Source organism: Acomys minous (assembly GCF_964271855.1).
Source record: "Acomys minous genome assembly, chromosome: 12".
In the NCBI taxonomy this organism is placed as follows: Eukaryota; Metazoa; Chordata; class Mammalia; order Rodentia; family Muridae; genus Acomys; species Acomys minous.
This window is the reverse complement of record NC_140493.1, coordinates 108486500-108499576: the sequence shown is the minus strand read 5'-3', so window position 1 is coordinate 108499576 and position 13077 is coordinate 108486500. Positions and strand designations below refer to the sequence as shown.

At 45.0% G+C, this 13077-nt stretch overlaps 1 protein-coding gene across 1 annotated transcript; it reads right to left on the bottom strand.

The window, feature by feature from the left end:
• Positions 1-10533: 10533 nt before the first annotated feature.
• Positions 10534-11160, bottom strand: LOC311578734 (large ribosomal subunit protein uL11-like). The gene has a single exon (XM_084748755.1). The coding sequence runs from the start codon at positions 11069-11071 to the stop codon at positions 10574-10576; it is 498 nt and encodes a 165-aa protein (XP_084604881.1). The 5' UTR covers positions 11072-11160; the 3' UTR covers positions 10534-10573.
• Positions 11161-13077: the final 1917 nt, after the last annotated feature.

The window sequence follows — 13077 nt, the reverse complement described above, 5'->3', positions numbered from 1 at the left end:
ATCACTCAATTCTCTCGTTTTTTGAAAGGGTTGCCGAGTTGGCTGTGCAACCAGAGAGTTTGCAGGTGGAGACGGAAGTGTTTGGGGGAGGGAACAGTGAAGGGAAAATAGAGAACAGGAGGGTTCGGACCTGGTAACCGAGCGTGAGAGTTTCCTACAACTGCCACCCTGCCTTCTTCTGTGTACTTTTGGAGTCAGGTTCCCAAAGTCCCAGGGCAGGCTGCAGAGCCAGAAGGAACAGAAGGTCATACAAGGCAAAAAGGTTCAAGAAAAACAGCCCATTTCAAGAGAAAAGGTTAACCTTGAGCAGACTGAGCTGACAGTGGAGCAGCCTCAGGCGATGAGATCACCACCCTTAGCTTTCTCAGTGGCCAGTAAAAGCCTCAGACATCAAAATGCTCATTGCTTCGGTTGTGGTACGCTGGGGTAAGTTCAGTTGTGACCAAGATGCTAATAGCCTCAGAGCTCAAAATGGCGTGTGCCTTAGCTTTGAGAAATACAGTACTCTCTGCTAGAGAAGCAAGTGAGCCATTTCTGGCACCCGCTGGGTTCTCAGCAAGAATGCCTAATCTTCTCGGAGTTTGTGGACACTGTGGTAAAAGGAGTCATCTGACTAGTGAATGCAGGTCCAAGAGGGACAATCAAGGTGACTTCTTGTCATTAGGAAGTGGCTTTGGAGTCCCAGAGACTTAGCAGCAAAAAAGCACAAGCCGTTCCAGACAAAAGAAGCCAAGAGTTACCAGGATACAGAAGAAACTACTGATCAAAAAAAAAAAAAAAGGTTTAGTTTGTTGATAGTCTTTTAAGAAAGCAACAACAAATTTCATTCACATTAGAGAAAAAGCCATTTATTAGACCAAGGGGGGCGGAGAATATAGTGGAAAGTTTTGGTGTCTTTAAAAACTCAGTTACGTTATATAAACATGTTTTTGTTTTAACCCTAGACTGTCCACAGCAGCAGACTATTTGCCTTGTGCAGGCTCTGAGAGGGGCTCTGTGCCAGCTGCAGATAGTTTAATTCTGAGGATTGGAGAGGGAACAAATGCCAGAGCCCAGAGAGAGAAGGGAGTCTGAGGAAGAGGAAGGCTTGCTGGCGCTCCCCTGTGCTGCTCCTGGTTGCTGTTGATGCAGTTTGATGAGGAGCTGGAGAGATCCTGAAGTGAAGATTCAAGTTGCCCCAAGGAACCGAATGACCCTAACCAGCAGGAAGTAACTAAAGAGATTACGCTCCCTCCCCCCAACCTTTTTTCTCTTCTACCTGGTATTGGGGTGTTGGAAGGGATTGGGGTGAAGAGAGAAAGAGATTTAAGAAACTAAATTAAAATAGAAAATAAAAAAATAGCACCTACACATGATTTTTTTTTCACCTGTTCGCTATCCTGTACAGTCCAGGGGAGGAGAAGAGCTCTTTACTAGGTGCTGTGATCCCCAGTTTATGTTGTAGAAATTTCTTTCTTTCTTTCTTTCTTTCTTTCTTTCTTTCTTTTTTTTTTTCTCGAGACAGGGTTTCTCTGTGTAGTCTTGGCTGTCCTAGACTCACTTTGTAGTCCAGGCTGGCCTCGAACTCACAACGATCCGCCTGCCTCTGCCTCCCGAGTGCTGGGATTAAAGGTGTGTGCCACCACGCCCGACTGTTGTAGAAATTTCATCCCTGGCATAACACTCCTAAAATAGAGCCTCCAAAGGTACGGACGAACTGGAGATGGGCAGATAGTGGGGAACCTCTTCCCAAGGGTGCTAATACAGGCCTTGGAAGGGCAGACAAGTTCACTGGGTATCGAGCTGCTGTGAAGCAAGGTACCTTCTGTACTTCCTGTTCCCCCTGTGATCTCTCCTACACATCTCACTACCATTGTGATGCCGTCTGCCAGGGGGCCCTTACCAGAACTGAACATGTCATCACCAGGTTCTTGAGTCTCCACAGTTGTGAGTTAAACAACCTGTGTTATGTAAGTTAGCTAGCCCCGGGTGTGTGTTTGTTTCTGAATCTCATTTAACTCAAACTGGCTTCCATGTCCCTACACAACACATGGGCTTAAGTCGATCTGAAACTTAAAACACACACACACACACACACACACACACACACACACACACACACAGACCTGGGGGGCTAGGTCCTACTTCCTGGAGCCCAATAAAACATGAGAGTCCAGTCCAATGCAAATAGTAGGGGACAGTTTATTGATCCATTGTGACGGGGTCTGCCAAGCTCTATGGAGCTGGAGACCCCGAATAAGCAACGCTTGGGTCTTTTATGCCCTTACAGAAGCAGAATTGGCAGTTAAGTAGAGTTGTTGGACCATGATTGGTTCTTAAGAACGCCCTTTAAGCCGGGCGTGGTGGTGCACGCCTTTAATCCCAGCACTCGGGAGGCAGAGGCAGGTGGATCGCTGTGAGTTTGAGGCCAGCCTGGTCTACAAGGTGAGTCCAGGACAGCCAAGGCTACACAGAGAAACCCTGTCTCGAAAAACCAAAAAAAACCCCCCCCCAAAAAAAAGAATGCCCTTTAAAATGATTGATTACTAGTTATTTTATCCCTGAGGGGGCAAGAGCTCAGCTTAGGACATCATGTGCTGTCAGGTGTTTGGGACAGGTAGGAGGGTGTGGTTTTTCTCAGGAAGTATAGAACAGCCCTGAGGCCATCTCAGAAAGTACCGAGTGGCCAGGGTTGAAAAACAACTTATCTATCTCTTCAACATACACACACACACACACACACACACACACACACACACACACACACACACACAGACAGACACAAAGACATACAGACAGACAGAGAGCAAAAAAAAAAAAAACAAAACAATCCAAACCATTGTAGCCAGGCATGTGAATATGCCACTGTAGTTCCAGCACTTAGGAGTTTGGAGCCAGCAGGATCAAGAGTTCAAAATCATTCTCAGGTACATAGTGAGTTCAAGGCCAGCCAGAGATACATGAGACATTGTCACAGAAGACAAAACAAAACTCAAGCAAACAAAATCACTGTGGATAATCTATGGAGAATAGACCTGTGGTAGCTGATCCCCATTATCAATTGGATATAATTTATAATCATCATGAACAAATCTCTGGGCATGTCTGTGAGGGATCGTGAAGGTTGAATTAACTGCCACCTCAAACTGGGCAGCCCAATCCCATGGGCTGGGGTCTCAGACTAAACAAAAAGGAGGAAGCAAGCTGAGCACCAGTATGATCTCTTTGCTTCCTGACTGTGGATGCCATGTGAGCAGCCAACATGGCCTCCCCACCATGCCGGGCATCTCAATCTGCAGCCACACAAATAAACAAATATTTCCTTCCTCAGGCGATTTTGTCCATGTTTCATCCCAGCAACAAGACAAGAGCAAGAATATACTCCCAAGCCGGGCATGGTGGCTCACGCCTTTAATCCCAGCACTCGGGAGGCAGAGGCAGGCGGATCTCTGTGAGTTTGAAGTCAGCCTGGTCTACAACGTGAGTCTAAGACAGCCAAGGCTACACAGAGAAACCCTGTCTCAAAAAACAAAACAAAAGAATATATTCCCATAAAAATCACTGTGATTTAGTCATGAAATACAAGCAACATTATGAGTGTGGGACTGAGATGATTGATGGGAGACTTTTAAGTCCCAGAACTTTCATAGTTTTGTTCCCTATTGTCACCAGGTCCTGCAGGAACTGTGCAAAATGCCAATTGCTCTGTGGTTCAAATGGGCAAATTACTGATTGTCAAAATTACTTTCTCATTTTTTGACAAAATAACATATTTCCAAGAAGCTGAAAGAAGTCTTCCTATTAATATGCCTATTAAATATATACAAAGAAGATACTTTTCCAGTTCTGAAAGGCGTTAGTTAGGCTCTGACGTGCGGGTCACAAGCACTGATCCACTTTGGGGCTGATCAGAATGTCCCAGCTCACATTTCAAAGAGCAACCATCAGCTGTGTTTTCCTTCTGCGAACTCAGTTGCCACTCAGCAGAAATTCAGGACATAAATTTACCTTTTGAGACATTGCTGACACACTGCCAGCACAATCCTCATCATCTTTCTTTCCCATAAAATCATTAATTGTCTAAAATGGGCTTCGACAAAAATCACAAAATCACACTCTGGTGTGCAGTTAGAACATCTAACAAGTTTTGATTGGGAACTTGGTTGAGATTCAGCCCCCTTCAGATACTGAGAAGGAAAAAAATGCTTTGTGTGAAAATGTGGTTTTGCAAGCTGCTTACCTGGATTGTTCTAGAGTTTTGCGCTTTTTCTGTTTGTTTATTTGGCTGGTGTTTGTTTGTTTGTTTTGGACAGGGTTTCTCTGTGAAACAGCCCTGACAGTCCTAGACTCAGTTTGTGAGCCTCAAACTCACAAAGATTCTCCTGCGCCACCACGCCCAGTGAGTTTTGAACTTTTTATCTTTCCATTTATTGATTTAAAAGTTTACACAAGGGCAATACAGGCAGTAAACTTTAAACCCCTACCCAGATCTAGCCAATGGACAGAACATTCTCCACAGCTGAGTGGAGAATAGGGTCTGACTTTCACATGTACTCTGGTGCCTCATATCTGACCACGTCCCCTGGAGGGGGAGACTTGGTGGCACTCAGAGGAAGGATAGCAGGCTACCAAGAAGAGACTTGATACCCTATGAGCATATACAGGGGGAGGAGGTCCCCCTCAGTCACAGTCATAGGGGAGGGGAATAAGGGGAAAATGGGAGGGAGGAAAGAATGGGAGGATACAAGGGATGGGATAACCATTGAGATGTAACAAGAATAAACTAATAAAAAAATTTTTAAAAAAGTTTACAAACTTCAGTTTTGAAATTTGCACATAAAAACACCACACACCAAAATTAACCAGACCTAAAATCTATACAACTTAATGAACTTATATGCAGTTAGAAGTGACAGAGACAGGGTCTCACTGTGCAGTACTGGCTGAGCTGGAACTCTGTGTAGGACAGGCTGGCGTTGAACTCACAGAGATCTTAGCTCTGCCTCCCAAGTACTGGGAAGCTCGCAGTTTATAAAATGTCATGAATCCATAGCCCATCTCAATGAGGTGTATGTTTACAGACTCTATTTATGTATTTATTTGTTTGTTTATTTATTTATTTATTAGTTTTTCAAGATAAGGTTTCTCTGTGTAGCTTTGGCTGTCCTAGACTCCCTTTTTAGACCAGGCTGGACTCAAACTCAAAGATCCACCTGCCTCAGCCTCCCCAAGCACTGGGATTACAGGCGTGTGCCACTGTGACCAGCTCCTGTTTGTTTAACTCCCTGTAACCTTGTTTCAAACTCACCCTCTAAACTACAGTTATTAAAAGTGTTACTAGGACACACTGAAGTATTGACAGATGGAACAATATGACAAGAGGATATTGATAAGTAATTTGTCTACTAGAAATGGTTGAAGTGGTGAATAAAGATGAAACAATTGTGTAACGGCAGTTCTACTTTTTTTTATATGTTAGAAGTTTATCTTTTGTCCACATGTGAAATAACCTCATTAGATATTGTTAAGAATAAAAAGTGATAATTAAGCCTGCACCATGTGGTTCTTAACCTCTCCTTAGTTTCAAACGTCTGATTTCATCTGTGCCTCATAGACGAATCTTTTCCTGCCTTTCTTTCCCAGAGTTCCTCTGCTCTGGAAGGCCTGCTAGTCTCTCCTGCCTTTGCTTTATTCAGCCAATCAGAAGGTGATGGAAAACGAACAATGTTTACAAAACATTGAGACAAGTGATGCTTAACACCACCAAAGTCTGGCCTGCACTCAGCTCTCTGCTTGTATTATAAAAGTCGGTGTTTGAATATACAAAGGCACCGGGCGTGGTGGCGCACGCCTTTAACCCCAGAACTCGGAAGGTAGAGACAGACGGATATCTGTGAATTTGAAGTTTGAGGCCAGCCTGGTCTACAAAGTGAGTCCAGGGCAGCCAGGGCTACACAGAGAAACCTTGTCTAAATAAATACGTAAAGAAATAAATAAACTACATGCACAATGTCCAGTTCATTTGTATTTGTCAACCTTGGAAATAAGTGTACGGATCTCTTAGCTGCCTAAGCCAGGCAGCAAGATCCCCTGCTACGGCAGTGGAGAGAGCCCAGAGCCAAGGCAGCCGATTGCCTCCGCCATAGAGAGGGACGTGAGGGTGGTGTTGAGCTGTGGTGACACCTCCACCCGCGACCAAGTTGAAAGCCCTTGTACCCTGCTGCAGGTGGAAGAGATGGTGACTCAAGCTGCGGCCTGGGGCAGCGATAGTAGACTGCTGCCCCAAGCCACGGAGGTCTATCCCCAAGCCTCAGCAGCTAACCCCCAAGCTGTGGTGGCCTGCTGCTTCCCCTCTGCTCCAGCCCTGCAGCCCACTGCCCCCGCTGTAACAACCCAGTGCACCCCGCAAGAGCTATGTGAGCCACTGAAATATAAAGTGGTTCACTGCCAGTCAGACCTCCTTCCCTCCTCAGGGAAGTCAGCCCCTCCTTTCTGTCCCGGGGTTGTGAAGATGGGAGAGAAAATGGCAGCTCCTGTCAGTGCCTCAGCGGGAGCTGTCAAGGTGACTATCTTGACGCCTCTCCTGCCTCAGAATGCCTACTGCCGGCGCCTTGGAAGCCGTCCAGGAGGACGACAGCCTTTCCTGCTTCAGCCTACTGCCTTCACAGTGGACTCTGGAAATTTTAGACACTGCAAATTTTATAACCCCTCAAGGCAGAAAAGTGGCTAAATCTCTCTCTGCCTGAGAAAGTTCCTGCAGCCCAGCTTCTCCCCGCAGACCTCTGTAACTGCCATCTCTAGCCCCTCAGGATGACTCATCCCCAGACTATGCTAATTTGGAAAGAAAAATCTGGACAAAAAAAAAAAAATCCCTGAGCAGAAGAACTGACCAATCCCTGGGCTTTCCATTAAAACCCACCAATCCCTGAGCAGGAGAACTGACCAATCCATGATCAGGAAAAGCCCACCAATCCCTGAGCTTCCTCTTAGCTCAGGACTTGAAATGTCACCAATCCACACTCTGGAAATCCCTGCCCCAGAAAGCTCCACCCCCTAAGAAGCCCTATATAAAGGCTGTGTTTGCCCAGTTCCCTACTGTCTTCTCCCAGGAGCAGAAGTAGCCCCTCCTGGGTGTGTTCCTCTTTTTCTGGGTCCATCCCTTCAATAAATCTCTTTTAAGAGATTTACTGTGTGCTGTGACTCTCTCATCAGAAGAGAAAAAGAAGAAACAAAGGAGCAGGGCTCCGACACCCAGGTTCCTCAGGGCTTGGAGCAACCCTCCCCTGGGAGCTGCAACAGCTCTGTTGAGGAGGCCTCCTTTCAGACCTGTGAGGTTCCTGGGCTCCCGTGCTTCAGGGTGCCCTTGGGACACTGTCCCACCTCAGGGCTGGCTAGTGGCGCACTCAGGAGTCAGAGGCAGGTGGACTGCTGTTCGAGGCCAGCCTGATCTACAAAGCAAGTCCAGGGCAGCCAAGGCTACACAGAGAAACCCTATCTCGAAAAACTAATAATAATAATAATAATAATAATAATAATAATAATAATAATAACAACAACAACAACAACATCTTTAAATGCCATATTTTATATATCTCTGAGGTTTTAAAAATATATTTTATTAATTTATTCATATTACATTTCAATTGTTATCCCCTCCCTTGTATCCTCCCATTCCTCCCTCCCTCCCATTTTCCCCTTACTCCCTTCCCCTATGACTGTGACTGAGGGGGACCTCCTCCCCCTGTATATGCTCCTAGGGTATCAAGTCTCTTCTTGGTATCTCTGAGGTCTTTTTTTAAGACCATCTATCTATTATAGTGTATCTGAATAGACAAACATTGCTATCTGATTAACTTTGAAAACATCTATGTAAAGGTAAATAAAGCTTATTTCTGTGATTAACTAAACTAGTAATTAACATGGCCACGAAGTCTGATTGACTATTAGCTTGCATCTCTTAATTATTCTAAACAGTTTTCAACAGCAGCTTGCAGGGACTAGAACTTTCCATTTTTTAATGGGTACAATACCTCATACAAGAATCAAAACATACGTACTGTATGTTGCAACAAAAATAACCTTAAATTTGTATCAAAACGCAAAGATCCACACCAATGTAAAAATTTTGGCTTGTCGAATCCTCTTTAGTTTAAAAGAAGATTCAATAACACGCCCTCTTAGCCTATCATCCCGCTGCCTCTCCCTTTTTCTTTTCATCCCTTCCCCCCTCCTTCCCCCTTAACATTAGATAGGAGAGAAATGCGTGAGTATAACCTATTAATCTTCTCCTAGGGCAGAGGTAGCCCCTCCTGGATCCATTCCTCCTCCCCGGATTCATCCCCCCCAAGAAATTTCCTTTATGAGAACTGCGGCCTGATGCGGCTCTCTCATCAGAAGAAGCCAAGAAGAAAAGAAGCAAAGAAGGAGTGGGGCTAAGGTTCCTAAGCCCCTCAGCTCAGCTCACACATCCGGGAACTGCAAGGCCTCTGCTGAAGAGGCCTCCTCTCAGAGCTGTGTGGTTCCTGGGCTCCCACATCTCGGGATGCCCTTCCCTTGGGATGCCTTCCCACCACAGAGCTGTGTGCTTCCTGGGTTTACAAGGTCCAGGACACATTTCCATCTGAGCAGGAAGGCTAACATTGACCCCTGCAAGCTGTCCTCTGATTTCCACATATACATTGTGACATGTGCATGCCACAAACACAGTAAAATGCAATTTAAAAAAAGATTTATTTGTTATGTATACAGTGTTCTGCCTGCATGTATGGCTGCAGGCCAGAAGAGAGCACCAGATCTCATTATAGATGGTTGTGAGCCACCATGTGGTTGCTGAGAGTTGAACTCATGACCTTTGGAAGAGCAGCCAGTGCTCTTAACCTCTGAGCCATCTCTCTAGCCCTAAAATTCAATAAAACAAGAAAAGATACAAAAATAGAAAGTGTCTGAGACACAAGATTAAGCAGAGAGTTGTAGACTTGACACCCCTAAAATGCAACCTATAAAAGAAAAATCGGCACTTGGATTTTATTTTGTTCTGGAAAGAGTTTGCTAGAAGAACAAAAACTCAAGCTACAAGAGCTGGGCATGGTGGCGCATGCCTTTAACTCCAGCACTTGGGAGGCAGAGGCAAGTGGATCTCTGTGAGTTCAAGGCCAGCCTGGTCTACAGAACGAGTTCCAGGACAGCCAAGGATACACAAAGAAACTCTGTCTTCAAAACAAAACAAAACAAAAAACAAAAACAACAACAACAACAACAACAAAAAAAAGTCAAGCTATAGACAGGGAGAATATAAAGACTACACATAGCAAGTTTGAGGCCATCCTGTCCTTTGTTCCTACAACAGCAACAACAATGAAACCCTCAAATAAAAGTAACAAAGAAAAAAATACTTCCCAATAAAAGTGAATGTGCTATTGGCACATATAACTTAGACAAGTCTCCATAGAATTATCCTGGGGGACAAGGAGGGTCACAAATATTGAATGAGAGGATAGCGAGGCAGCTCAGCAGGTAAAGGCACCGGGTGCCAACCCGATAACGTGGCTTCCAGCCTCGGGGCGCCTGCAAGTTGTCCTCTGACCTCAAATAAATAAATAAATAATTTTTAAAGGTTTTTAAAAGCTGGTGAATGGATGTGCCCTTGAAATGGAAGGATTATGGTAGCCAGGGGTGCGGGGTGGAGGTGGGAGATGGGGACAGGAGGAAGGAGGGCATGGCTATAAAAGGGCAACATGAGGGATGCTGGTGGCCATGGAAACGGTCTTTATCTTCACATCATCCAGTTCAATATCCTGCTTTCCACTGTACTATGTGGTTTCTCAAGATGCTACCACGGGGGAAAGCTGGGTAAACCCTAACCACACCCACTGTAGTAAGTGGAACTGTTACACCTGACTCTGCAACTCTCTCAAAGAGAATAAAAGAGCTTATTTTGGAGTCAAGTATGAGTGACACTGGCCCAGGAATACAGGTTCACGGTACCCCCCAAAATCTGGGTTTCAACGTGGGGGCAGCTTCGTGATGTTTTGGGTTTTGTTTTGTTTTTTGAGACAGGGTTTCTCTGTGCAGCCTTGGCTGTCCTAGACTCCCTTGTGTAGACCAGGCTGGCCTCGAACTCACAGCGATCCACCTGCCTCTGCCTCCCGAGCGCTGGGATTATTTGTGTATGAGGCAATAAAGCCATTCCGATAGCTACTTTGTAATAGGCTTGGTCTAATCACTCTGTTGCACTCTGGCGTCCCGCATCCTTTGTTCTACTAGTTCCAGTTGCCAAGGCCTCCCGGGTTAACCGCCCGGGAGACGTTGGATCTGGATCTCCTTTCAGAGTTTCACACAAGTGATGCAATTGTCTAGTAGAAATCTTTAAATAGGGGCTGGAGAGATGGCTCAGCGGTTAAGAGCACTGACTGCTCTTCCAGAGGTCCTGAGTTCAACTCCCAGCAACCACATGGTGGCTCACAACCATCTATAATGTGATTTAATGTGCACTGTATACATAATAAATAAATCTTTTATTTTTATTTATTTATTTATTTATTTATTTATTTTGGCCATCAGATAGTCTTTTATTGAAATATTTTCTTGTTGCTTCTTAACTAGCTGGGCATTCCACAGCACCGCTGTTGATGTCATCTATGATGTCATGAGGGTGGCGGCCATCCACATTGCAGCCCACAGACTGTGCAGTGCCCAGGATCTCCTTAATAGTTCCAGAAAGCTCTCTGGCTAAGGACCGGTGCCGCATCTGCCTGGCAATGTTGACAATCTCATCAAAAGTGATGTTTCCACTGTGTTTAATGTTCTTCTGCTTCTTCCTGTCTCTCGGTGGTTCCTTGAGGGCTTTGATGATCAGGGCAGAGGCAGAGGGCACCACCTCAATCTGGGCCTGTCTGTTCTGAATGGTCAGTTTCACTGTAATTCTCAGACCTTTCCAGTCACCGGTAGCCTTGGCAATGTCATCACCGACCTTTTTTGGAGACAGACCCAAAGGACCCATCTTGGGGGCCAAGGCGGATGTGGCGCCGACCTCGCCTCCGGTGCATCTCAGATACACGACTTTGATCTCGTTGGGGTCAAACTTGGGCGGCATGGTGGGTGGAGGTGGCTGGTGTCGGATGAACCCGGATCCGGGACGACCAAAGAAAGTTGCACTGTAGCCTCCTCCGAGCCGAAAGCCGAAAAAAGCAATAAATCTTTTTTTAAAAAAAAAGAAAAAAGAAATCTTTAAATAGGGTCTGATCCAATTTATATTTCCCAATAATTTTTGAAAATCATTAAGCGTTTTTAACTTATCAATCCTAAGTTGTAACTTTTGTGATGTAACAAAATTGTCACGGATAGTTTTTCCCAAGTAACTGATTGACCTATTATGTTGTATTTTGTCAGGGGCAATAGCTAATCCATATTGAGTTAAAGACTCAATCATATCTTTAAGGATGAATTCAGTTCATTCTTTTGTCTTCTCTGCTATAAGAATATCATCCATATAATGCAAAATATAAGCCCACCCATATTTACTTCTAACAGATTTTAATGCTTGGTCCACAAATCTCTGACAAAGAGTGGGACTATTTTTCATTCCCTGAGGCAAAACTTTCCACTGATATCTTTGATAAGGTCTCTGAAAGTTAATTGAAGGTATGCTAAATGCAAATTTATGAATATCTTCAGGATGTAATTTAATAGTGAAAAAACAATCTTTCAGATCTGTAACAATATAATGACCTTCAGGAATAGCTAGAGGAGAAGGGAGGCCAGGTTGAAGGGCCCCCATATCATGCATAGTCTTGCTTACAGCTCTTAAATCTTGTAAAAACCTCCCTTTCCCTGATTTTTTCTTAATAACAAACACAGGAATATTCCATGGACTGTTTGATTCCTCTATATGTCCTGCATCTAGTTGCTCTTTAACAAGTTGCTCTAATGCCTGTATCTTTTCTTGTGTTAGGGGCCACTGATTAATCCAAACAGGTTCCTCATATATCCATGAAATTTTATCTGCATATAATTCAATATTCCTTGTATATTTTTCTTCTACCTTTATGGTTATTAGAGGTCTTTGTTTGATTATTTGTACCATTTCCTTTAAAGGCCTAATCATAATTTCCCCCTACCAACTGTACTTCCTCATAAAGAGAAAGCAGATAATCTTTGTTTACCACAAGATCTAACCCCCTGCTTCCTGGTGTTGCTCTTGGCAGATCTAAGATGTTAAATTCAGGAGCGAGAGGATTCAAGTTACTTTGTTCCTCCTCTCTATGCCCTCTTTTTACTTCGGGGCTGAGTCCTTGCCCCTTGTCTCATTTTTGTCTCCCCATCTGTAAGGGGGGGGCAGTCCCACCTTTGTGAAACTGATTTACACTCGTGTTTCCAACGCTTTCCTTTCTCACACCAAGGACACAACCCCGGAGGAGGCTTGTTTATCTTTTGGAGGTTTGTTGTTCTAAACTCTCAAGTTAACAACTGTGGAAAATAACAATGGCCTTCCTCTGGACCAGGGGCCACACTTTATCCTATTGGGGGGTAACAGAGTTACGTCTGTCCAGAAAATGCAAGTGTGCTTGCAGCTGGCCCATCATTCCGTATCCCGCTTCCCTCTGTACAGAGTTCTTTGGCTGTGCTGCAAGCCTCTATCTACATCTCTGCTTCATCCTCGTGGGCATACAGGATAAAAAGTGACACAGCCTGAGGCCGCTGTTGCTTACTTTGTCAAAAACGACACTCTGACGCAGGAGTCTTATTTATGTCTTCTTGACACGAGTCTTAAACCTGTGCCAGGCTAACCTGCCAGCTGGTGAGAGGGAGACAAGAAAAGACCTGATGTCCTAGAGTCACTAGAAAGCAGAGAGGGGCTGAAAGCAAGGAAGGATTAGGCAATGGCTGGCGAAGTCAGCTTGGTCCTTCCATTCTGCTATGGATTGAGTGGGCAGGAGAGGGGGGGGAGGCAGGGCGGGGGGGGGGGGGGGGGGAGGAGGTGTGGCGGGTGGAGGGAGTGCTGCAGGCAGGTCCCAGCATGAATCGGTGTTGGAGTTTTGCTGGGCAGAAAGCCGAGTCCACATGTGGATCTGGGCTACTGATGAGACAGTAGGCCTGGGC